Here is a 25847-nt window from a genome sequence, read left to right on the forward strand (position 1 = left end):
TCAGTGCCTACGATGATGTAGCCTCGTATTATGCACACATACTATTATGTATGCACCTCGTATTATGTAGGTGCAAAAGTACTCGAAGATGATAAAAGTTCTCTTAAAAGTCTAGGGATAATGAAATTATGTCAAGGTGGCTTTTTAGCTTAGTGATTGTGTTTCAATTTGTAAATGTTATAACTGTTTAAAATTTTTTTTTTCTTTAGCAAGCTGCAAACTTTTAAAGACATTAAGCCTGCCAAATTATAGCCACTTATTTCTGCCTGACGTATTTTTCAGCTTAGAACCACAGAGGGACTGCCAAGCCTGTTCCTTTTCATTACCTGTTCTGTGTCTGGCCCAGAGTTTAGATTTTCGAAAATGGAAAAAAGCTGTTTGCAAAATCACAAGGCTCTTGAGCTCTTAGTTTCTTCTTAGTATCAACGTTTATTTATTTAGGTTTGGGCTGGGTTTCAAAAGATTGAAATTGGAAACAGAGAAGGTGACTCTGAACACCATTTATCTGTATATAAGCGAACGTTCAATGTACGTTTAATTTAAAAAATTGCTGTTTCCTACAAGAGGGAGCTATTTTTCACATTGTTACAACATTTTTAGAGGTCACTAGGTGGTCATGTCACCAGCAGGGAGTTTTTGTTTGGCAGGCAGCATTGGCAGTTAGTTACAAATGCCTCCCATGATTCAGTGTTCAAAGGGGGCTGCTTTGCAAGTAACAAATACTTACAACCTGAGAACTGAAGTATAAAAAGTAGTGACAGGGGAAAATGTTTGGAAATGTAAAACAGCATCTTTAGTGGCCAAATTGGGGTGTTCAGGGAGTTGAAGATTACATGTCTACTTTATACTTGAGTTTAGCGTTTACAGAAGCAATAATGCCTTAACTATCCCACTTGGCCGTCATCTTGCTTCTAGTTATTAGCAAGTGCTCTTAATTTGTGAGTCATTGGTTACCATGATTTGGAATAATGTTCAGATTCCCGACAATAATCTTTATTAACCTCATACCCTGCATTTGCCATCCTGATGGGTTATTCAACCTGTGCCTCTTGGTCATTCCTCATTGTGAACACTCGTAATTTAAGCAAGATTAAGTGGGCAGCTAAAAGCACCAATTACCGGGGTTTCTAGGCTTCCATATTTACAGACAAACCAGCATTTCAAATTTGGGATAAGCGAATTATAAGCTGTCTTTATGTGGAAATAAATAAATAAAATCAGATGGATCTTTGAGGAAACGGTTAAGTTGAAAAAAAAAAAAGATTAATAGCCTATCATTAGAACTGGAAGTGCTTTATTTGTAATTTATTTTTTAAAGTCTTAAAATGGAGATTTTTTTTTTGTCTTCCAAATAGGGCAATTGCTGTATCTCCCCTACTCTCCCCTTTTTTAACTAAGGCATGACTTAAAGAATGCAGTTATCAGTTAGAAATACAATCCAGTTAATTTGCTATATTATACAACTTCTATACGATACCTTATGTATTTTTAAAGCTAGAAACTAAATTCAATTTTAGCAAAGAATTGTCACGGCTCATGTTGAGTTGTTCAGGATAGAAAAGCCTAAGAATTTCAGACTTGTTTAACAGAACAAAGAAAGACATTTAGCACCTGTGTCTATTTGCAGTTCAAAGAGAAACTACCAATAAATTGATGGGTCTTTCGTTTATTTGACTATAGCAATTCGTTGGTATTTTTCCCCTTATAATTTTGTGAGGTTTTACAATTCTCTGTGTAAGAACGAGCAACTGTCAGAGCCACACAGTTGTTTTTTTCTTTTTTTCCTCCAAGTGAATTAAATTTATATTCTTAATGACACTTTGCTACTTCTTTAATCCTTTGCAGAAAGCTTTTTGGCTCTGAAGATCCATTGAATTACTGGGTTTGGATATTCAAAAGAATTCTGCTAAGTGATTTTAAAAAGGAAGCCAGAATCCAGAGTGGAAATGTTGTCTTGGATACACTAACAATTTTATAATTCAGTTTTTTTTCTTTTTGCACTTATTAGAAAAATTCATTTCTACTCTCCAATTTACATTTGCTTAAGTGTGTACAAGTGGAATTGTGATACCATGGTAAACACTAGGAATGTACTAAATCTCTGGATACAAACACAGAAAATTGAGAATATCATAACTCAACATTCCTTTTTTTAAAAAAAAAATAGTTTTCTCTTCTAGTCTCTAGCAGCTGGGAATACTCATATTACTCCCTTGACAATTGGAGATTGGAACATGTTTATCTTGTAGCTGATAATAATAGTAAATAAATTAAATGAATGATAATGGCAATAATAACTGCAGTTTGCATTTATAATAGTAATAGCTACCTATACTTGATTACATGTGCTCAGTGGTTTACATGTTTTATCTCATATAATACCCCACGAGACTGAGTATTACTTTCCTCCTCTATGGGTGAAGAAACCGAAATTTACAGTGGTAATTTCCCCAAAATCACACAGACGCTAGTGGTGTAGAACTAGGATTTGAATCCAGATCCTTGGAATCCCACTCATTCATTCAACAGATATTCATCAAATCTTAAGTGGATTTTTTTAATGTTTTTATTTTATTTCTGAGAGAGAGAGAGACAGCAGGAGCAGGGGAAGGTCAGAGAGAGAGGGAGATACAGAATCTGAAACAGGCTCCAGGCTCTGAGCTAGCTGTCAGCACAGGGCCCAATGCAGGTCTCAAACCCACGAACTGTGAAATCATGACCTGAGCCGAAGTTGGACACTTAACCAACTGAGCCACCCAAGTGCCCCAATTAAATGGATTTAAAAATTGATAATTTTTAAATTCTGTTTAGAAAGAGTCATTATCTCTCCTGCCAATAGATTATGGTCACTTCTCTCAAGGAATCATTGGGAAAGAAAAGCTCTATTTCCTCCATATAGTAACTTTCCCTTTGTGGATTTACATTATTTATCCCAGGTGAAACTCCCACCAGCCATTTGAACTGATGATTTATGCTTGCTAAACAAGTTTGGCTCAAATGATGGAAGCAGTGGCCAGTTCAGAATGAGTCCATCATAGATACTGTTTGGGGTCAGTCAAGGTGCACCTTGCTGTTTGAGCTTCAAGGACCACAGCTGTGTGAGTAGGGATACTGTCCGTAGTAATGCTCACTATTTTCATGAGATGTTTCAGTTTAGGAGATGCTTTCCTGTGGGTTATCTCATTTGAAGCTCTCAGTGACCATGGGAGTAGGTAACATTATTTTCATTTTATAGGTCCCACAGCTAAGATATATAATGTCAAGTGACTTGTCCAAGGCACACACCTAAAATCTGGTGACTGCCTCTCTGTGAGTCCCCTACTTTCTATTTACCCAGTAGTACCAGTGGGGGAGGTGGGTTGAAGATTCGGACCTATCTCCTCTTCCTCATGGGGCTTGTTGCATCATGGCAGTTCACGGCCCACAGAGTCCTAAAACTCTGCAGCCACTTGCTTGGGGAATTCTGGCACTATACACTGTGAATCGCTCTCTTCTCTGAAGATTTGGCTTTAGTCCACAGACATTCCAAAAATTGAAAGGAATGAACATCCAAGCACTAGTTGTGAGCTGTCCTGGGTTGCTCTCACTGACAGCAGCTTTGTGACTAAAGTGAGATTCTTTTATTGGAATTCAGCCAAGTTCTCACTGGGTTCAAAGTGATTGGGTTGTCTGTTTTTTTCTGTGTCAGTGGTATCATTACTTAGAACAGCAGTTCCACCACATTGTCTATTTTTATTTTGAGGCTTATTAAATTATAGCCTTCCTGGGTTCAGATCTCCACTTTGCCATTGATTAGCCATGTGAACTCCAGCAAGCTAATTCACTCCCCTGTCTCTATTTCCTTATCTGTAAAAGGGGACATAATAGCACCTGTTTCATTAGATGGCTGTGCAGATTGAATGACTTAATACATAGAGAGGAGTTAGAATAGTGTAAGGTATATGTTATAGCACTGTAATGCTGTAGGATAGATAATGTTTGGCACATAAAAATGCTGGGGAGTGTTAGCTAGATATTCTCTATTGTGGGAACTGTGGCATGTTCTCTGGGGTGGATAGCAGTCTTGGCAAGACTGTTCAATAATCTTGAAATAGGCCCATGGTGTGCTGGTAAACAAGGTCACCAGGGAGGGGGAAGAGCCCTGATTGCTAGTATTTGCCAGTTTCCAAAAGAAAATAATCCTGCCATGGTCATGGTACCGACTGACCATGGAGTTGGAAAGAGATGCACATAACTGACTCTCACTAGCCAATAGCAGCCAGTTCCAACACACCACTGAAATAGACTCTTCAGGCTGTAAGATTATTAAAGCAATTGCCAGTGAGATTGGCGTTCAAGTCCTAGCTAACCCCTTTTCTTTTGATCTGAATCCATTTGTTTAAGGTGGGTTCCCAGTGATAGAGACCCTCCCCCAGCTGTAGCTGATTGACCTGCATTGGGCTAACCTATTTTCTTTCTAGGAAGGTCAAATATTCTTTTTCCATTAAGTCTGAGATTGTAGCAGAGTTATTCTACAAATGGTATGTCTTCCAAGATGGATTTGGAATTTCCTGCTATGAGGGTACTGCAACTCTTTCTCATTGACCTTCCTAAGACTCACTTGTTAGGTTGTTTTTTTTTCCCCCTTGACCTATCCAAGTAGCCTTCTAATACTCCCTCTCTTTGCAAAGTTAGCCAGAATCAGTTTCTGTAGCTCGGAATCCAAAGAAACCTAACCAAAACACACATTTAATCATACCACACATCTTTCGTTAGAATTCTTTCTCTGGGAATTGCTTGACATGTTCCTCTGTTGTCTGCACAGATACGTTCAGAGATGGGAATGAAGCAGATTGTGGTATTGTTTGATAGCCCTGACTTAACCAGAGGTTTTTCTATTATTGAGTTGGCATCAGCTTTACCTACCTTTGACTCTCATCCTTAGGTCCTAATTCAAATCTTAGGGTCCCTGGGGAGCAAGCTTCATCTGTATTCACTTTAGCCAATAGTTGGAGGAATAACTACCATGTTCCTAAATCTTCCCAGGCTTTAAAAATCTAATGAAAGGAGAGGAAAAGTATGTCATATTTCATACTAGTCCCTCTGGCCCCCTTTAGATACAGTTTTCCAAAGGGTTAATGTTGACCAACCTAACTTTTCTTTCCTCTTCTGGTAACTGAGGGCCAAAGAAGGACCTGGACCTCATGCATGGCAGGCTCTGTTTGTGAAATAAAAAATTACTCTCCCCCTATATCCTAAGGATATGATATCTGTAAAATATCAAAGAAACGGTCACTTAGTAAGAACAGTTGGGGTTCAACATGGTGTTTCTAAGGCAACCTGCTTGGAAACCTCAGGAATATTTGGTGAAAGATAAAGCACTTTTCAAGAGGAATGACAAGACCTCATCTATGCAACATAAAAGGGAATGGCCAGATGTTCCTCAGACACACTCTAATTATAATAATATTCAGCAATCAAATGAATGCTTTCTAGATTTTGAGTGTCATGGACCAATAATGTAAAAAAATATTTTTGAAAACAACATAAAGCTTCGATTACCTAATTAAGCTATTAAATTAAATAAGGCTATTTTTTTAATGATTTTTAAAATTTATTTCTGAGAGAGAGATAGTAGACAGTGTGAGCAGGGGAAGGTCAGAAAGAGAGGGAGATACAGAATTAGAAGCCGGTTCCAGACTCTGAGCTAGCTGTCAGCACAGAGCCTGACCAGGGGCTCAAATCCAGGAACCGTGAGATCATGACCTGAGCCAAAGTCAGAAGCTTAACCAACTGAGCCACCCAGGCGCCCCTAACTAAGGATATTTAAATGTTAACTCTATCACCACCATTTGATAAAAGAGCATTTTAACACCACAAATGAGGAAGGACATTACCTAATTTCAGAATAAAAGGATACACTACCTGGTATGGGTGTTGGTAATCTTATCCCACAATATTTGCCCAATATTTGCCCACATGGATTGACATTGGATTGACATTAGACAGTCCTTTTATACCACCACACATGACGGTGTCACCATCATCAAGGATCCTCTTTTCTTGGTCCTCTTATTAATGAGAATTAGCATTCTGCAGCCACATTCTTCTTTGACTCCTGCCTTATGTCCTGTGACTTGAAGTTCAAATCTAAAGGAAGCTGCTCCACTGTGGCTCAGTGTCACAGGGCCACCTCATGTCTGTCTTGGGAGATAGATGATCTGATCTCAAAGCAATCAGTCACCAGGCTAGTATCTCAGGGAGTGGAAATCAGTGTCAGGCTGGGATCTGGTCACCAGGAAGTTTCTCACTAAGTGTTTTTCCAGGTCTTGGGGCACCCAGTAAGGGACTGGGATTTGTCACCTTTCTGGTCTTCTACTTCCCCTCCTCTTGCTCTGATTTGTGTAGCAGGCTCCCTCCTTTGGGCTGGGTTGTTTCTGGTAGTTAGTCTTCGGTGAATGTAGAATTAGTAGTTGGATATTGTGGAGAGGAAATTGCCTCAATCTTTTAAATCTTTGAGGGTAGAAAGTGATAAAGAATTAAAAATATCTATGGTGATATATTATAAACAAGCAGGTGAAGAACCAATAAAGCTGCTTTTATTATAGAAGAAAATTGTTAGGTTGAACTACATGAAATCATTGATATTTGACTGTTTCTGAGTTACACAAAAAAAGTGCACTTCATATCATTCAGCCTGATATCTGTGAAAATGAGGTTTCAGCTGTTTATTTGTTTATTTTGAGCTTCTAGATTGCAGCTGCATCACATTGGACATTCAGAAGGAACAGAACAGGATGAGAGAGGGTTTTTTAGTCAATTATCCCAATATTTGATGCATGTGGGTGAGCATGCCATGTGAATCCTTTTTTTAATGTTTTTATTTATTTCTGAGAGAGAGAGAGAGCGTGAGCAGGGGAGGGACAGAGAGAGAGGGAGACACAGAATCTGAAGCAGGCTCCAGGCTCTGAGCTGGCAGCATGGAATCCAACAGGGAGCTTCAACTTGTAAACGAGAGAGATCATGACCTCAGCTAAAGTCGGATGCTCAACTGACTGAGCCACCCAGGCGCCCTTTACCATATGAATTCTTATGCCCAGACTTTGGGTTGGTAAACAGGATTCATGGATATCTTTGCCTGATATTTGTTACTAACATAAATAGAACAGTATTTCTTTGTGTTTTGTGGCATCATTCAGCCCATCATGACTATGTGGATGGAGAGTCTCTGGGGCCTACTGTATGGTAAACTCCATGGAAGCAAGAGTTGTGGCTGTCTTCTTTATCCTTTCCTCCCTGGTACCTGGTATGCAGTGGGCACTCAGTTAATACATGTTCAAGGAACTGAAGAACTGGACTCTGATCATCTGGTTGGTTTATTCTTACTTGTGTAGTCAGTAAACAGCCACCTCAGGGGAACATGTCCACTCCAGTTTCTTGGGAGTGGACATCCTAATTTCACATCAGAAATATTCCTGCTTCTAAGTGATTGCTCCTCCCGGAGTGGAAATTTCACTTCCATGAGCCACAAGGCCACCCATACTGTAAATCTGAGACTGCTTTCTATACCATTGTGTCTTGGGCTGGTTCTCCCACGATTCTTTCCAGATGTGGAGTGCTTTCAGGTAGTTTACCAGACTCTTTCATTCTGCATCTGCTGTCTGGTTTCACGTTCCCTCCACCTCTGAGAAGGAGAATGCTGGTAGTGTCCCATATATTATACTCATGGATCCAGAAATTTCAGGTAACTAACAGATATACCTTCTCATTATTTCTGGATTCACTATCTGATTTTTGCAGCTCTTCATTGTGTGTGTCTTTTAAATCAGTTGCTTAGCAATGCAACCATTTAGGTGTATGTATGTGTATGCATAGTTTTATACTTCTATAGTTTGGGCTCTGAAATTAATTTGTGGTCGTGGAGTATGCTGTTACATCCCATTTTAGTTTAGAGCTTATACATCAGCGAAACCTTGCTGAGGAAGTGGCCACATGCATTTGCTTTCTCGCCAGTTGACATGTGCAACAAGTGGTTAGTGACTCTGCATTAGACAGACTCAGTGTATTTTCATGGCATTTTAGTAATTTCTTACCAACATATAACTGCTGTAAATCTGGTCTCACTTTTTTTCCTTACAGTGTTAAAGTGTGTATTTCTAATCTCCATCATTTGGACTTTAGATTTTTCCAGAAAAACATATCATCCTAGTTTTTAGGTATGAAGCCCCTTTGGATTTACAATCTATTTTATTCTGTATGTTCTCCCAGCATAGTCATGTATGACAAGTACAGAAATGCTGAGACTTTCATTCATTTGGAAATAACTATGTGTCCATGAAGTTTTTTCTCTCTCTTTTTATTTATTTATTTTAAGACAGAGAAAGAGCATGAGCAGAGGAGGGGTGGAGAGAGAGGAGAGAGTGAGAATCCCAAGCAGGGTCTGCATTGTTAGCGCAGAGCCTGATGCAGGGTCAAACCCACGAACCGTGAGATCATGACTTGAATGAAATCAAGAGTTGGATGCTTAAATGACTGAGCCACCTATTTGCCTCGAAATTTTCTCATAAAAAAAAAAAAACACCTAAAATATACCTGTCATCTCTTAACCAGGTTCTCAGCAGTCCCAATCCTATACTGAATGTTTATTTGATAATTTGATAAATGATAATTTCAGTCTAGGCTTCTCTCAAAAAATGAAAAATGTGTGCAGAATGAGGATCAGAATGTGAAATGCCCTAGTTCCTTATGCATCATGGACCTCTTCTGTGGCTAATGTTTATTTTGTTAATAAGCACCCTTTGTGGTACCTTTTTAGAATGTAGATGGTAGAGATATAATTACTTTGGGAAAAAATGGAAAAGGGCAGTATTTACTGCAATGGCCACGAGATGGCAGACCTAAAATCCAGACCTCTCAGAGATTTACTTGAGGAATTTCATCTTTGAAGTCACTTTAAAAGCTATCAGCTTCCCAAAGGAAGATTCCCATAGGTTGCCCCAAATTGCTGTGCAGTTCTGTGGCAGGCCCCACACGGGAGAGCAGCTCAAGTTGATGGGAATCTGTTTAATTCTATTCCCTGTCAGATATCGTGCCTTCCTGCCCCTTCTGGAAACCTGCTTTATGCTTGGCCACTACAGGTACCCATGGCACATATAGACACACCACTCTGTTTCCTTCTCCCAGTTTGGAAGTGCCACTGCCTTCTTCCTACCTGTGAATAGCAACTTTTACAATGGAGCTGCTTCCACCCAACTTATTTTTTTTAATTTCTCTCTACAAAGTTCTGCTTTATAGAACTTAATTCAATTTTCTTCACATGTTGCATTAACAAAATTCTGGAATGTGCCCCCTTCTGTTCATATTCCTCTTACAGCAATGGCATGACAATCTGTTTTGTTTTACATTATAATTTAGCCTATGGGAATATTCTATTCCATGTAAGCATAAATAAAGGGAGGTTTGATTTAACACAAAAATTTCAAATTAAGAAGGGAAATGTTTAGTTCAAGATACAGGAGGGCAATTTGCTGCTCTGTGCAAAGACTTACTAACAAATCTTAGTAGCCTTAAATATACAGTAGAGAGAAAATTAAAATGTATTATCTTTGGGGATGTATATATATAATACATATATATGTATACATATGCACAAATTTATTTATGTCACCAATAAGAAAAAAAAAAATTGATCAGATGCCCTAAAGGCTAAACCTTAGAGTCAGTGACTTATTCTCTGGCAGTTTTTCATTTCCAACCAAAAAGTTAATGTGATAAGGCAAGTGTCTTGACAGTAACTAATCATCTATAGACAATAGGTTTAGTTTAGGTGGGTGCTGGGCAAAGCTCTGGCCCATAGTGAAGTCCAGATGTATTTAGTTTTCTTATTATCAATCATCAATAATACAGGGAGTCTGATTGGGTGTATTTCATATTGAAAGCTACATTGGAGGAGTTAAGTGGTCAAGAGAGAAGCCTTCTCATCACTGAATGAGAATAATGAGAATGAATGAGAACTATCATGAGCAAGTACACATTAATGCCTGGTGTACTAGTGTGTGTGCCTGGTGAAGGGTCAGAGGCTCTTCATTTCACTTGCCCTCTCTGCCTTCCAAATTTACCATTTCTTTAAGTTTTTTTTTTAATGGAAGAATTTTTGTTTGAAGTTGTTTGACTTTGGTTAGATTTTGCACTTGACCTTGACTTTTAAAAGGTCACCTTTCAAAACATGTTTCCATTTCTCATGCGGCATGAAATCACATCTTGCCCACTTTTGTGAAGCCTTTCCTATCAGTTCGGATGGAATGATGTTGCACAGTTATTGCAAGTCAGACCTGGCTGGTCTAGGAGGCATCTCTTCTGTGTTGAATAAGCTGTGTTCACACTCTCCCTTAAATTTATTTGTGAACTTCTTATTAGACACATCACCAAAGGAAATCAAAAGCAAACATGAACCGTTGGAACTTCATCAAGATAAAAAGCTTCTGCACAGTAAAGGAAATAATCAACAAAACTAAAAGGCAGCCTATGGAATGGGAGAAGATATTTGCAAATGATATATCAGATGAAGGGTTAGTATCTAAAATCTATAAAGAACTTACCAAACTCAACACACAAAAAACAAACAACCCAGTTAAGGAATGGAAAAAAGACATGAATAGACAAATTTCCAGAGAAGATATCCAGGTGGCTAACAAACACATGAAAAGATGCTCAACATCATTCATCATCAAGGAAATACAAATCAAAACCACAGTGAGATACCACCTCACATCTGTCAGAATGCTGAAATCAACAACATGAGAAACAACAGGTGTTGGCAAGGAAGCAGAGAAAAGGGAACCCTCTTGCACTGTTTGTGGGAATGCAAACTGGTGCAGCCACTCTGGAGAATAGTATGAAGACTCCTCAAGAAAGTAAAACTAGAACTACCCTATGATCCAACAATTGCACTATTAGGTATTTGCCCAAAGGATACAAAAATACAGATTCAAAGGAGTACATACATCCCACTGTTGATAGCAGCATTATCAACAATAGCCAAACTATGGAGAGAACCCAAATGCCCATTGATTAATGAATGGATAAATAAGATGTGTATGGTGTGTGTGTGTGTACACACATTATATATATGTATATGTATATATATGTAATGGAATATTACTCAACCATCAAAAAGAATGAAATTTTGCCATTTGAAATTATGTGAATGGAACTAGAATGCATTATGCTATTAAGTGAAATCAGTCAATCAGAGAAAGACAAATACCATATGACTTCATTTATATGTGTAATTTAAGAAATGAAACAGATGAACATATGGCAATGGGGGAAGAGGAAATCGGGGAGTGGGGGAAGAGGAAAACAAATCACGAGACTCGATAGAGAATAAACTGAGGGTTGATGGAGGAAGGTGGATGGGAGATGGACTCTAGCTAGGTGCTGGGCATTAAGGAGGGCACTTGTGATGAACATTGGGTGTTGAATGTGAATGATGAATCACTGAATTCTATTCCTGAAACCAATATTGCACTGTATGTTAAATAACTATAATTTAAGTAAATAAATACATTTGTTTGTGAAACAGTCCTCATTTCGTGAAAGTCAAATGTGCAGCCTAATAGAAACCAATTTCAGAGAGTCAGTCTTGAAAATTAAAAACCCAATTGGCATATTTAATATAAAGGGGAGCCTGATAGAAAATAATGCAAAACTTGAATCTTTACATTTGGTGGGATCTGTTATGTCAGAATAATAATTGCTAACATTTGTGTGGTCATGTCAAGCACTGAACAGAATCTTTACATTCATTATCACATTTAACTCTCACAAAGATTGAAGAGAGAGTTACTATCATCCTTCTTAGTTCAGTTGTGAAGACATCTAACTTTCAGAGTCATTAAGTAACTTGCCTAGGGTCACAGAAACAACAGATATTGTTGAGATTCGAACCCAGGTATATTGGATTCCAAAGGTCAGGCGCTAAATCAAGTACCTTAAGTACATTAATCAAATCTTAACGATGTGAGTGATATTTTATTTGTATAGATAAGTTTAAAGAAATCATAATAGGCTAAGGTAATCAAAATAAGTATTTTCTTATCTCTGGTGTGTGTGTGTGTGTGTGTGTGTGTGTGACACAGTACTCAGTAATACATCACACACGTCTTCTACCAGGACTCGGAGAGGGGCTTCTCCCATCCCTCATTGCCTTTTTATCACTTCTCCCAAGGGATGGAAATAGAGAAAGCAGTTTAAGATAGGGGCAGTAGCTTTTCCTGACACTGATCCTACTCTGGCCTTGGACTTTGTTTATATGGGAAAAGTTGGCCTCAGACTCCCCTATACCCATTTGTAACAGGATGCGAAATGGTACCAGCATTTGCCATCCTAGTGTCGTGAAGCACTCTGTGTTGCCACTTCAGAGTTTCCTGGCCTTATCTGGACTTGGAGGAATTGAAGGATGGGCCAGGTCTCTACCTGGGTCACCTACTGAGTGAGCAGGGAGATAGAAGCTGCTGCATGGAGCAAAGAGCTTCTGTAAGACTTCATGGTCCCTGCATAAGGAAATTCCAGTCATATGCTTTTGGGTTTCAAGGACAAAATTCTCCATAATTGGAGTAAACTATTTCTTGAGGTCAGTTTTAGGTGGATAACAGAGAGTAAACCGCATTAAAAGTCTGGGCTGCTGAAGCCTGGCCTTTACAAATCTTGTCTGTTCTTTGTCCATGCTGGAACTTGTGGTTGTTCAAATATATCTCACCCTGTGGGCCCCACCTTGTGTGAGCAGTTTTGCTTTCTGCGTGGGCCCTTCTGCATACACAATCCATCATTCTGCTGGTGGGTAGTGTTGATATTAATTGATATCATAAGACTTTTCTTTCTCAAGATGCTTTTTAAAAATCCTGCTTTTAAAATTTAGGCAAATGAGCATCTATTCCCCAGGGCTGATCACAGTGAACCTCCACCCATCCTCACCCTAGGGGTGAGAGAGAGGCTGTTTTGAACAGGATCTTTCGTCACCGTCTGTCTTAAGTCACCTCCTACTGAACTTACGGTTGAAGATTCAGGGTCATGAGGGAAAGAAAACAGTAATTAACTGGGAAAAGTTGATTGAGCAGAATTTTTTTTTTCCCACAGTATGATTAGAACATGACTGCGGGCTGAGCACCATACATAATGTAGGTTCTCCCCTACATGTCATTATCCAAACATTTCTTAATGGAATGCATTTTTTAAGCATCTGCTTTTGTAATTGAATGTGTTCCTAAAGATGGGTCAGCTAACGAAAACAAGAGCCCTTAAGAAAAAACTGCGTTAATGCTTTTCCCCCCATTCAATTTATAACAGTTCCTAATTGGTCTGCCTCATTTACAATTCCTGAAATTAATTTTGGACCCTCTCTCAGAGCTCAAGTCATCATTAATAGAGCGACAGCAACAGGGAGTGAAATAGAAATGTTTATAAAGCTCCCTTTTAAATTGACTGTGATAAGTGATGTAGTGATGTATTACCATCAGAGGATTCTGGAGCTCTCTTTGAGAAGGTTAGCCACAGGCAACACTCAAAAGAAGGCATTTATCTTGGTGGGAGACGCCCTTCAGTCCTCTTTTGTTTTATTCCGCTGAGGTGTTTTTTTTTTTTTTCCAGGGTGGCTAAAACCATTTTTTTGGTGTTTTATTAGCTGTATCTTGACTACCTCCTACAAACTGAATGACAGCATAGGGTTATTAAATGTGTTCTTGCACATATTTTTATCCATTGTTAACCCTGACTAAATGTATGTGAGGGCACAGAATCCCCCCTCCTCGTTTTTACTTCATTGTTGCCCATATTTGTTAAAGAAATTATTCCCCCTTGACGTTTGTTTAGGCTGCACTTTGATAAAATGCTGTCTATAGTCCACTTTCTTAGCTTGGCATTCAGCAGACTCTTATAGATTTATTTCTCTTTGCATTATCTTATCTTCCTTTCTAGCTTATTTGGGCTTCCTTTTCATATTTTAAGCTACATCTTAGGGCATAGACAGATCACCTTAGTAATTGTATACTGAAGCATTGCAGTGTTCAAAAGATAACTTTGCAAGCCTTTGGCATATACTTAACCCCACTAACTATCTAAAGATGAGGAAATATGTTCTTTTCATGTTTTCTGTGAACAGAAAGGACAGATTAAGTGCTGAAGGTGATTTTAGACTTAGAGAAACTTTCCTCAGGTTGATGGGACTTTAGCAGTTTCTGAAGCAATGTAAATCTGGCCTTGAATCTAGAATATGATTCACTTGATGGAGAAAATAATGAGGATCTTTCTTTGTGTTTCCAATATATCCAAATGTCATGGGTATATCCTTTGCACTTAAACAGTTTTTAAAAGATGTAGATGTAAAAGAGGCATTAGAACTGCAAATATTTCAGTTTTCCCAGACTTTGAAAGGCTGAATCAAAATTCCCTATTGGAAAAAAAACAGGGGCAACATTTATTACAATTATTAAATAAATTATTATAATTTGTTACAGTGTTTACCATTTTCTCAAAACAAGCCTCTGTGTATTTTCAGTAAGGTATTTGTCATTAGATGCCGTGGATGTATTAGCAAACTGCCTCATGGGAATTGTAAAAAGTGTACAGTCTGATATTGGGCTGGTAAATGAAGTTCATCTTTAAAAAAGATGATATGTTCAGTATCCCTTACCCTCAAAGAGCCCCTGACTTCTTTTTTTTTTTTTTTAATAGTTTATTGTCAAATTAGTTTCCACATAACACTCAGTGCTCATCCCCACAAGTGTCCTCCTCCATGCCCATCCCTCCCTCNGAGCCCCTGACTTCTAAAGCAGGAATAATAACAACCCATAACTGTGCAGAATTAGCTAACAGAAATTTAAATTATTAGTTGAAATGTATCAGCTTGATAAAAAATTAGTTGAAGCTCATTTATAAAGCTTATTGCTTAAAAAACCCACAAATGCAATCGTTGTGTCAGCCTAGAATTAAGAATTTTCTTGCCTGGCATCCCTGTACAAATAGATAATGGCCAGATACAACCTTAACATAGTTAGAACATCTTTCCAAATATCCTAAAGTGTGAAGTATTCATATTTTCCTAGTTTTATATACTTTTATTTTCTACCAATTACTATTTGGTTTAAAGAGACTGGAATTATTTAATGTAAGTTTCAATAAGGTTATTTTAGGAGAAATTATCATTAGTTTATGGATAATATTTAAATGAGGGTCTCTAAGGGCTCCTGGGTACCTGGGTGGCTCCGCTGGTAAAGCGTCTGACTTGAGTTCAATTCAGTTCATGATCTCATGCTTCCTGAGTTTGAGCCCAGAGCAGTACAGAGTCTGCTTGGGATTCTCTCTCCCTCTGCCCAATCACACGTGTGCGCGCGCGCGCGCACACACACACACACACACACACACACACACACATACTCTTCCTCTCTCAAAATAAATAAACTTTAAAAACAAAATAAATCTTGCTTACACTAATTACATTTAGAGTTCTATGATTGTATAATACCAGTATTCATAAAACAGATTTGTTAGCCAAAAGCAAACAAAATAAAAAAAAAATTAAGGAAAATGTTACAAAGAACAAAATGGGTTATTTTGTATGAATATTAATATTGATGAGTAGTGGCTTTAAATGCACTTTTATAAAAGTGATTTTAAATGTATTTTGAGTATAATAATAGTAATAGGATTTGGGGCTGTATTTAGTAGTGTCATCTGTAGAGAATTAGGAATTGATACATGTTTTGTGATCGATAGTTTTCGGATCAACAGATAATTAGAAAATAATTTATTGGAACTTTTAATGATATTACAAGAAGAGAAATAAGTGTTGTTTGGAAAAGCCTAAATTATAGAATTATAGGGCAAAAAGAGTTTAGAAGGCTCATTCTTTAGATTGATGGTGACTTTTTTACCAGTTATTAAAGCTGTTTAATTCAGAATATTGACCTGAAAGAGGAAAATGGATTAAAAAGGACCATAGGACAGGGGGACATAAAAGCGAACACAGGGCGCCTGCTTTGACAATGATTGCAGCTGTCCAAGTGGGAGATGATGTAGACTGTACCAGACATGTCTGTAAATGAAAGTAGGTGTATGTGCACTTACCTATGCACAGAGTGAGAGGGACAGAGGGAGCATAAGTACCTTGATGGGAAAATGAACCGATTTCACATATGCCAAGTGTTTGAAGCATGTACCTGCAGTTTATTTGGTGACTGTAAAGTTCTATTTGCAATTTCTTAATGTTTACTCTTATGATATTTTGTGATACAGATAATGCAGAAAGATTTAAGCAGAAAAAAAGCAAAAACCAGCTTATCCATTTCACAACCATGAGAGATAATGACTATTAGCATTTTGGTGTCTGTCCTTCCTATTTTTATGTTTGGGGGATTTTATTGCATATACATATGCACATCAAGAACTGTAAGGATTCTGAGATTTTTTTTTTCCCTACTGGCATGTTAGCCTGGCTCAGCTTCATGGATGCTGGTAGATGACCAGAGGCTTTGAGGTCAGAAACCAAAGACTTCATGCTCAAGGTGCAGAGAGCAGTATCAGGGTATTTTATGTCAGTTCTCCTATCCTCACGTCCCAGGGAGGCAAGGCAGATGGGCCAGATGAACAGCTATACATGCAACAGGTTGCATTACAAGACAGCAACTCTGAGCTTATGGAACCTGAATCTTTTATAATGGCAGTAACATGCCTGCCCTTTGCTCTGGAAGGAGACGCTGTTAGACAAGGGCAGTAAGCATGTCTGCCCTTTGATCCTAAGGGAGAAACTACCTCTGCCTTCCAAGGGTATTCACTATACAAACATCTGGAAAATTTGTGAGAAAAGAAGGTAGTGCCTTTGCTTGTAAAATGTGCAGAAATATGAGACACATGGAGAACTGTCTCTAAACAAACAAATGTTTTCACATCTTTTTTAAAATCAGCATTGTAAATGCAGCATATAGCTATAAATTTACTAGCAGCATAATTTACTATCAATCCTCGGTTTTCTTACTAATGATTTCTTTGGTTATTTATATTTAGAAAGCTTCACATGGACATTTCAGTTAGGGCAGAGTAGGGTAAAATATTGCCACCTTGGATGTGTGGTAGTTAAATTGGAGTTGGTAGCGTATGAGCTCTCCCTGATTTTGAAGGCTGTTCAGCCTCTTCAGCTTGACTTTATGTACAAATATGCACTAACTGAACGGCAAGCATGTCTACTGTTTCAAGATGTTATCCAGAAGGAGACAGGCTGTGTGAAGCTGGATTTGAATGCTGCTGTTGATAGTCCAGCCTGCCCTGGCTTTCTTCTGGAAAGTGGACATATTCCCTGACATTTCTGCTGCTCATATGTCTGACCGAGCCTCCAACAGAAGCTCCTACTCCCTGCCATTAGTGGGGCCCGGAAAAGTCCATACAAATCCCTGCAGTGAAAAGGAGGAAAATCTGAGATCCAAATAATGACCATCTTGTTCAAACATCTGGAGAGGACCTGGTCTGGGAACGGGAATTAAAGAAAGACAAAATAGGATCAGGACCAGGTTTTGGTCCTGGGACACGTGTGCAAAGAAAATACCCAATATAGAGGCTTTCCCAAGGCTGTGGGGTCTTATAAGGTACCTAGAATGTGGCAGGAGTGACGCAGATTGGGACAAGACCACCTCAGTGGAAAGAAGGACTAAATGAATGACACCAGAAAAGCCATTTTATGGTCAGAAATACTCTCCCAAAATTCCATGTTGAAAGTTGTGACAGATGTTGCCAGAAAATTGAACTGTAAAATGGAAGGGGGTAACCCTAATACTCCTCTGAGTAAGCAGTGATCAGAGATTAAGGAATCAAAACATTATAATTTTTCTAAAAATGAGAGGAAAACTTGTACATGGTATCTTTAAACATTTTTTAATACAAAGTAAAATTACTTATTTCTTGAACAAATATTTTAGGCACTTAACCATGTGCTCAGTGCTCTTCTAGAAGCCAGAGTGCACAAGATAGATGAGGTTCCAGTATCATGGAGTGTCAAGTCTGGACAATAAATTATGATATCTAAGATCGATCTATCTATCTATCTACCTACCTATCTATCTATCTATTTAGGAAGGGGAGGGGTAGGGGCAGAGAGAGAGAGAGAGAAAGAATCCCATCATGGAGATTGCACGGAGCCTAAGATGGCACGGTCCCTCAACCCTGAGATCATGACCTGAGCTGAAATTAGGAGTCAAACACTTAACTGACTGAGCCACCCAGACATCCCTCTAAGATTCTTTTAAATAGCAGAGACATCTGTGAAGAAAGAGTGTAATGTGACAGGCCAGTAGCTTGGGCACAAAGGGAAAGGTAGGAAGACACTAGTAGGGAAAGTGGCTGGTGAAGGCTTTTCTGAGGAAAATACATTTGAGTTGAGACCTGAAGGGTAAGGACCTGTGGGAGCTGAGGGCATTTCAGTCAGAGGGTATGGCGAAGACAAAGGTTATGAAGTGAGAACAAGTATAATGTTTTCAAGGACGAGAAAGAGTTAAGGCACAAAATGAGCTGGAGCCTAATGAATGCAGAAGGAGAAGAGGTACAAGATGACCTCAGAGAGGTGGTTAGGGCCAGTTGATGTAATGAGTAATAGGCATCAGTAAAGGGCCTGGATTTCAAGTCTAATGAGTGATACAGTAGATTTTGCAAGCAATCTAATGGTGGAATCCAGATTTATAATGGTTTTTTTTACATGTATTTTTTTTATATTGGAGAGACAGAGATAGAGTACAAGTGGGGGAGGGACAGAGAGAGAGGGAGACACAGAATCTGAAGCATACCCCGCGCTCTGAGCTGTCAGCACAGAGCCTGACGCAGGGCTTGAACCCACAAACCGTGAGATCATGACCTGAGCCGAAGTCAGACGCTTAACCGACTGAGCCACCCAGGAGTCCCTATAATATTTTTAAAGATGATTAGTCTTTGTTCCACGTAGATCAGTGGTCTTTGTTCCATGGAGACCAGTGGTCTGCAGGAGTGCATGCTGGTGGTTGGGAATAATTTGATAGCAGTAGGTCAGTTTAGATAAGGAATGTCTTGTGGAGTAAAACCTGCTGAAGTTGTTGATGGATCAACTCTGAGTGGAGAAGAGAGGGAAGAAATCAAGGATGATTTATAGGTTTGGGGCTTGGGTTACTCAGTGGGTGGTGGTATAATTACTAGATATAGAAGACTGAGAAAGGAATGGTTTTTGGTAGAATGGCAGGAAAGCATCATTAATTACATTGGAAATGGAATGGATATCTCTGACTGCCTTCAAAAGAAAATCTTGCAAGAAAAAATTATTGATACTTAAATTGCTTCCTAGTTTTGTTGGGTTGTGTTGAATCTGACAAGAGTCAGTTTGTCTTTAATTCCTTCCCATTGAGACAGTGTTCTATGGTTCATTTCAACTATAAATAACAAGTATTTTTTTCTTACACTTTATAAAAATGATCACAATAATCTTTATTTTACCAGACAGGAAGCGCTGCTTGCGGCAATCAGTGAAAAAGATGCAAATATCGCCTTGCTGGAGTTGTCTGCTTCCAAAAAGAAAAAGACGCAGGAAGAAGTCATGGCCCTCAAGCGGGAAAAAGATCGACTAGTGCATCAGTTAAAGCAGCAGGTGGGGCCTCCTGCACAAAAGGTGTGTTTTGCTGGGTTTGGGGCCTTGAGTGCTTTCTCTGGGTTTAGCTACTCTTCATTCTCCCATCTCCATCCTGCGGGCTCAAACAGCTAAAACCAGGTAGGAATGAAATGGCCCAAGTTGCTAGAACATCATTTTACTGCTTTTCTGTGTTTTATTTGCATGTGCCTGGGCTTGTGTGGTTTGCAGCCAGTGCTGTTTTCCTTTCTTTTGTATTAGCATCATGTCCCCAGATATAACTCTCAGGTCTCTTCCTTCCAGTGGACTTTGTATGACTTTTCACTATATCCTAGAAAGTATGAATTAAATTCTGGGCACCTTTGTTCCTATTGGAAATGTTACCTTCTGTCTTGCTCACTTTCTGGGTGTTATCAGTAACTATCTTCATCCAGTTCTTCAGCTTTCTTTCTCTCCATAATTCCAACTTTGGTTCTTTAACTTGTTCTTTCAGGACCTTTCAGCTAAGAAACATCTCCCAGACCCTAGCACTGCCAGACTATGCTTGGAGACCTCCCCAGCCATTATTTAGTTAAACATCCTTTTTTTTTTTTAAATCACCCATTTACTCAATTATCCATTTATTCCTCTTCTCTAGGCCACTGTATTTCTTCTGAGGAAAAAGGAAGGAGGGGCAACGTCTTAACTTGTGCAGAAAGTTCTTTTCTTTTTGGAGGGTTTTCTCTGAGTGGCTTAAATAGACTTAATTGCACCTGAAGTGTATTGCAAAATTATTCCTGAAATCTTCAGACATTATTTCTTCTCCATATATAACTTGGGAACTTTTGGAAGCAGTGGTTAAAGATGTTCACTTGGATTCTAGGTTCATTATAAAACCAATTTAGCAGATATTATGGCTCAGTAGTCTGTGGTCTCACAAGGTAGCTGTCACAACTTAGCTTAGGCTACATGTGGCTCTGAAGCTCTGTAAATGCCACATGGTACCACATGGAGTGTGTCCACATCAATTTCAGCCTCCAGGGCTGCCTCTGTGCCTGTTAGGGTGATCTGGGCCAGTGTGCAAGGTGAGTGGAAGGGAAACCCAAAGAAGTAAAACCCTTCCCCTCGCAACCGGGCCACCTCTTTCCCTCCTCGGGAAGGAAAAGGCATCCTTTGGCTGTGAAACAGAGTCCATTTCTCATAGGGCCGCCTTTCTGAGAGAGACCACGACCATCTATGGGTACCCTCTCCTGCAGAGGGAGGGTCTCAGTCACTGTCAGACATTGGGGTCATTCCACAGAGCAGCATGCCTTGCTAGTGCTGGCCCCGGGGATTGGGAACCGCTTACATCTGACCTCTTTGTTTGGGACTGTGCATCTTCTACACTGGATTTTCCACCCACCTGGCCACAGAAAGTCAGGACAAGCCCCCTTCTTTGCTTTCTCCTAATTCCTTCTCTGTGAGCCCTGCTTCCTCCCCTCCTGCACCTAACCATTGTAGCTTTCTCCCACAGGTATATAGACCTAGGAAACAGCCCCTGAGCTCGAATATACCATGCACTTGTGATGCTGGCTACAGCCCAGATATTACGGCCAAGTACCACGGGTCCAGCTACGATGCATACATGATCCAAAGGTCTCAGGTCAGTCAGCAGCTAAGGAGACACTAGCCCCCACCATGAGGGGTGGGGGTGCATAACAGCTACATCCTACTTTGCCTTTTACCTCTTTTGATGATTTCTAGTACTTGGTGGCTAGAAAGTCTGAAACCATAGATGATAGCATTATATCTTGATTTGCAGAGTGATTTCACTTATTATGTATTTGTCAAGAGTTCCAAATTTGGTGGCTACCCAATAGTCAGCCAGAGACCTCGCTGTCAGGCACAGTGAATTCTCTTTTCCTTTCTGTCTCCTAGATACCTTGCTCCTCAAACCCCCTCTATTTTTCCAATTAGGAATTTTTAAGGCTGTTTTCTTTTTCTTTCTCAGCATCATGAAAATGCACTCCTGGATTCCAGGAAGGATTGAGTGTAGCCCTTCAATTTGCTCCTGGGAAACTGCACAAAGCCTTCATTATTCACGACAGGCTTGGTTTTGAGTATCATGGGGCACATTTGGGAAACCCCAGCCATGCAGAGTAAGGCTCCTGCCTGAACTAAGGCAGAGTCTGAAAGGCTGTTGTGGAAAAAGAGGCAGAAGGAGAAGGATGGGATCCTTGATGATTTAGGTTTGAAATCCTTCCCCATACCATGTAGATAACAGAGAAAAAAAAAAGCACATGAGTTGATGTCCCCTTGTTGTTAATGACATGATTCTAAGGGTAATGATTAATTGGCTTAGGAAAGCATCCCCTTTGTATTGAGTGTTTACTCTGTGCCAGGATGCATATCCAGTGTCCCTTGGGGACTGTGTCTCACTGTCCTCACAGCAGCCCTGTAGGGTTGGTGGCAGGATTACTTCCCTTTTCCAGGGAGTGTAGCTAAGACTGAGTGTGGAATAGCCAGCCTAAAGAATACAGCTTGTAAGCAATAGAGCTTGGATTTGAAATAGTCCACCTGAGTCTACACACACCCCACCAGATTCAGGTTCAGGAAGGAATTCACAGTGACAAGCAGAAGGGTATTCTAGAACCTGTGAGGTCCCCTTATCTTTGTAAGCTTGAAGTAGGTACCAGAATACCCATTTAAGAATGTTCTCTGGCTATTCATAAGGGGTGGGTTCTGCCTAGAGCTCTTAGGCTTAGGCTCTTTGATCATATCAATATTTCCTAATACTTCTCAGTTCTCCCCACATGCCAGGCATGGCTGTAAAGGCTTTACCTACACTGACTCATCGACTCCCAACAAAAGTGAAGGGCTGACACTCTTACAGGAGAAGAAAGGACCAGAGTTCCACAGAGGTTGGGTGCCTTGCCCAGGCTTTATAGCTGTACATTCCATGATGCTTGAAAAGAACCTTTGCCATACAACCAATAACTAGATTGTTAGATACCATCTAGAGTTGGACTGCCTAGGGTCCCTTTTGTCTGAACACTTGTTAGCTGTATGATCGTGGGCAAAATACCAACCCTTTGTGAGCCTCAGTTTCCTTTCCTGTAAATTGGGCTAATAACCTAATTCAAAGTGTTGTGAGTGTAAAGTATATAAAGAACTCTGCATATGCCTGGCACATATTAGGTATTATGTATGAACTGCTATTACTACTGCTACTATTAATTGATTTTATCACTACCAACCTTCAGAGGTAGCTTGATTTTTATTTCATTATTGATATTTTTCACAAGCCTTGGAGTCCTAACTTGAGAACATACTCTTGAACTGCTGGAGAAAGAGCTGACAAACCTTAGTACTTAAGCCTTCCTGATCCTCCCTCCCTTAAAGCCCAAGCACTTGGGAGCATTGGGTAGACATGTCAGGAACAGAAGACCCCCAACTCCCAGCATGCACCAAAGAGGTTCATAGTGCTCATTAAATTTGCTTGGTTTGTTTATGCAGTCCACATAGAGTTAATCAGAGAGGGCACCCATGGGAGAACAAGTCTCAGACCTCAGCTGTCATCACCTGCATGAGTGACTTGGAGGGCAGAGCTCTTTCAGGTGTCCAGGCCAATGGGAGCAGAAGGCCTTTGGTTCATCTCTCCAATGTTCTGTGAGGATACTGAGGCAGACTGGCTCATGGGAGATGCCACCCCCTTCTGCTCAGCTCATCTCATGCAGAAGGTTTCTCTACTGCCCTTGACATTCTCAGTGATTGAACATCAGTAGTTCATCCAACAATCTCCACAGTTATACTTTGCCAAGCACATAGTACCCACTCAATAAATATTTGTTCTATGAAGTAATGCAGAACACATGCCAGGCTCTATGTCAAGTGCTTTATGTAGACATAAGTTTACAAACATCATCTCACTTTATTCTCATAATCAACCAACCAACATAATGCATATCTGCTATGTGCCGGGCTCTCAGACAGGTGCTGGGGATTCATCCACAACAGATATTTTATCTGCCCCAGTGAGAAGAGCATCATTCTTATTTTTGAGTTGATCAAATCAAGGCTCCAGGAGACCACATGACTCAACTACCATACCTATGCATACTACCCATACCTGGTAGTGCAGGGTTAGGCTCCTGAGATACAGCAGTGTTGACACTTTGCTCTTAATGAGGCTCAATACTGCATCTCTAAAGCAATACTGTGAGCCATGGATTAGCTCCCACACCTCGCAGATATTGTCAGAGGAATCAATTTCCAATGCCTCAGCCTATAGCTCTCAATCTGCCCAGGGGCACAAGGGTGAGAGGGTATGGGTAGCTTGGTGAGGCCATGTGCCATGTTGGAATTCAACCCAACAATATTCATTGAGTTTTTTCCCTGTGTTAGAATGCTAGGCACTTTTGAAATATGCCAGTGACCAAAATAAAGACCCCTTCACCGTGGGGCTTACATGTTAATGTTGAGGTGGGGAGAAGGTGGGAGAAAAGCAACTATGAATGTAATAAATAAGTAAATCATATGGTAAAAAAGAAAAATGTAGATCAGTATAAGGGAGAAGAGGAGTATCAGGGAAGGATCAAGGACATGGTGACAATGTAAAATAGGGTAGACAGATGGACCTCATTGGGAAGAAGACATTTGAGCAAAGACTTGACGGAAGTGAGAGAGTGAGCCTTTTAGATATCTAGGGGAAGAGTGTTTTGGCAGAGGGAACAGCCTATTCAAAGCTCTAAGACAGGAAGATTCTGGTGTGTTTGGGGAGGAATAGGGAAACCAGTGTAGCTGGAGTGGAGCAGACCAAGAGATGAAGAGGACAGCTGTCAGCACAGTAACTGAGTAAGGATAGGATGTGTAGAGCTCTATGCAGGATCTGCTAAGAGTGGTACCTTCTGGAGCAGAAGTTCTCTGCAGTTAGGAAACACAATACATTAGTCATGCAACCTCAGAGCAGGGAGGGCTCTCAGATCACTCAGCATGACCTGTCTCAGGCTGCCCTACTGAGCCCACTCTCCAGATCTCTGCCTTCAGCTTCTAAGGAGTCCCAGGGCTTAGCTTGCATTTTAAAAAAGCACTGCCATTTCCATTGGAGCCAGGAAGAACTAATGCCAGAATTTGTTTGTCATGGCTGGTGAGATTTTTGAGTAGGAACAGGTCCCTTTGACAAAATACTCTCCCTGACTTTCTGGCAGTCTGCACAGAAAAATACCACTGGAGTCCAAATCTTACACTCTCTTTTCTGTAAGGGGGCAGTGTTCAGTAGTGGCTAGATGGCTGTGCCTAGGAAAAGTGCAGCCGGCCTCCAGGCCAGGGCAGAGATTCTCAAAACTCAGTGGGCAAAAATATGATCTTTTCTAAAGATAAATCTCATGATACACTCATCATTCTCCAACCCTTACTGCTGAAAAGTCTTCCCTGGCTTCCTTTACTGGTGGGATAAAGACAAATTCAAACCAATGTGCCTTGTACATGCAGTGCAATCCCCTCTGTCTGGAATACATTTCCCTCTTTTCCTCACCGACTTAATACCCATTCACCCATTCAATCCCAATCCAATATCACTTTTTTCAGGGAAACCTTCTGAGATTTTCTTAATTGTGTCAAATCTCCAGTTTGACAGTCCTGTAGAACATATACATCACTTAATTGCACTGTAGCAGATGCAGCTTTACATTTGTTTTTGTGATTATTTGAATGGTAACCATCTACTCTGCTAATTTATGAGCTAGTTTATGAGTTTATGTTTTTGTGATTATTTGAATTATATCTACCCTGCACTGAGAATGTGATCTTGTGACTTTTTTTTTATTGACCATTTATCTCCAGGCCAAGCCCAATTGCTAGCACATAGTGAGCATTAAGCAAATATTTGTTAAAGGTATAAATGAATGAGTAAGTGAATTGCCAGGGCAGCTTATTAAAGAAAGAGACATTATTGTTCAATCATGACGTTAGACAAAACTTAGCCCCATGATTTCTTCTCACCTCAGAACTCCAGGCTGCCACCATGTATTGGAGCTGGTAGAAGAGATGAGGCTCGTTTGCCAAATGATGACCACAGATTGGTGTCATGTTATTTCCTGCCATGTTGCAATGTATTTTACAGAGATGCCTTTTTCCATACTTGACTTATTTGCAGTGGTGGCCATTTTGAATCTTTCCTCTGAATCTACTCACTGTATTTTAATTCAGATCTCCTCCAAATTTGGGGGTTCTTCTTGAATAAAATGTCACCTGAATTTCCAAATGTGGCAAAGGTTACTTG

The 25847-nt window shown here is 39.9% G+C and overlaps 1 protein-coding gene across 1 annotated transcript in view; it reads left to right on the plus strand.

Annotated features, from left to right (window-relative positions):
* Positions 1-25847, plus strand: part of ERC2 (ELKS/RAB6-interacting/CAST family member 2) — an 885144-nt gene that overhangs the window by 646065 nt on the left and 213232 nt on the right. The window contains exon 14 of the mRNA XM_077776719.1: positions 19483-19630. Within this exon, the coding sequence (XP_077632845.1) occupies positions 19483-19630 (148 nt within the window). The remainder of the gene's footprint in view (positions 1-19482; positions 19631-25847) is intronic.

This window comes from Crocuta crocuta, unplaced genomic scaffold, assembly GCF_008692635.1.
Source record: "Crocuta crocuta isolate KB4526 unplaced genomic scaffold, BGI_CrCroc_1.0 scaffold87, whole genome shotgun sequence".
Classification (NCBI taxonomy): Eukaryota; Metazoa; Chordata; class Mammalia; order Carnivora; family Hyaenidae; genus Crocuta; species Crocuta crocuta.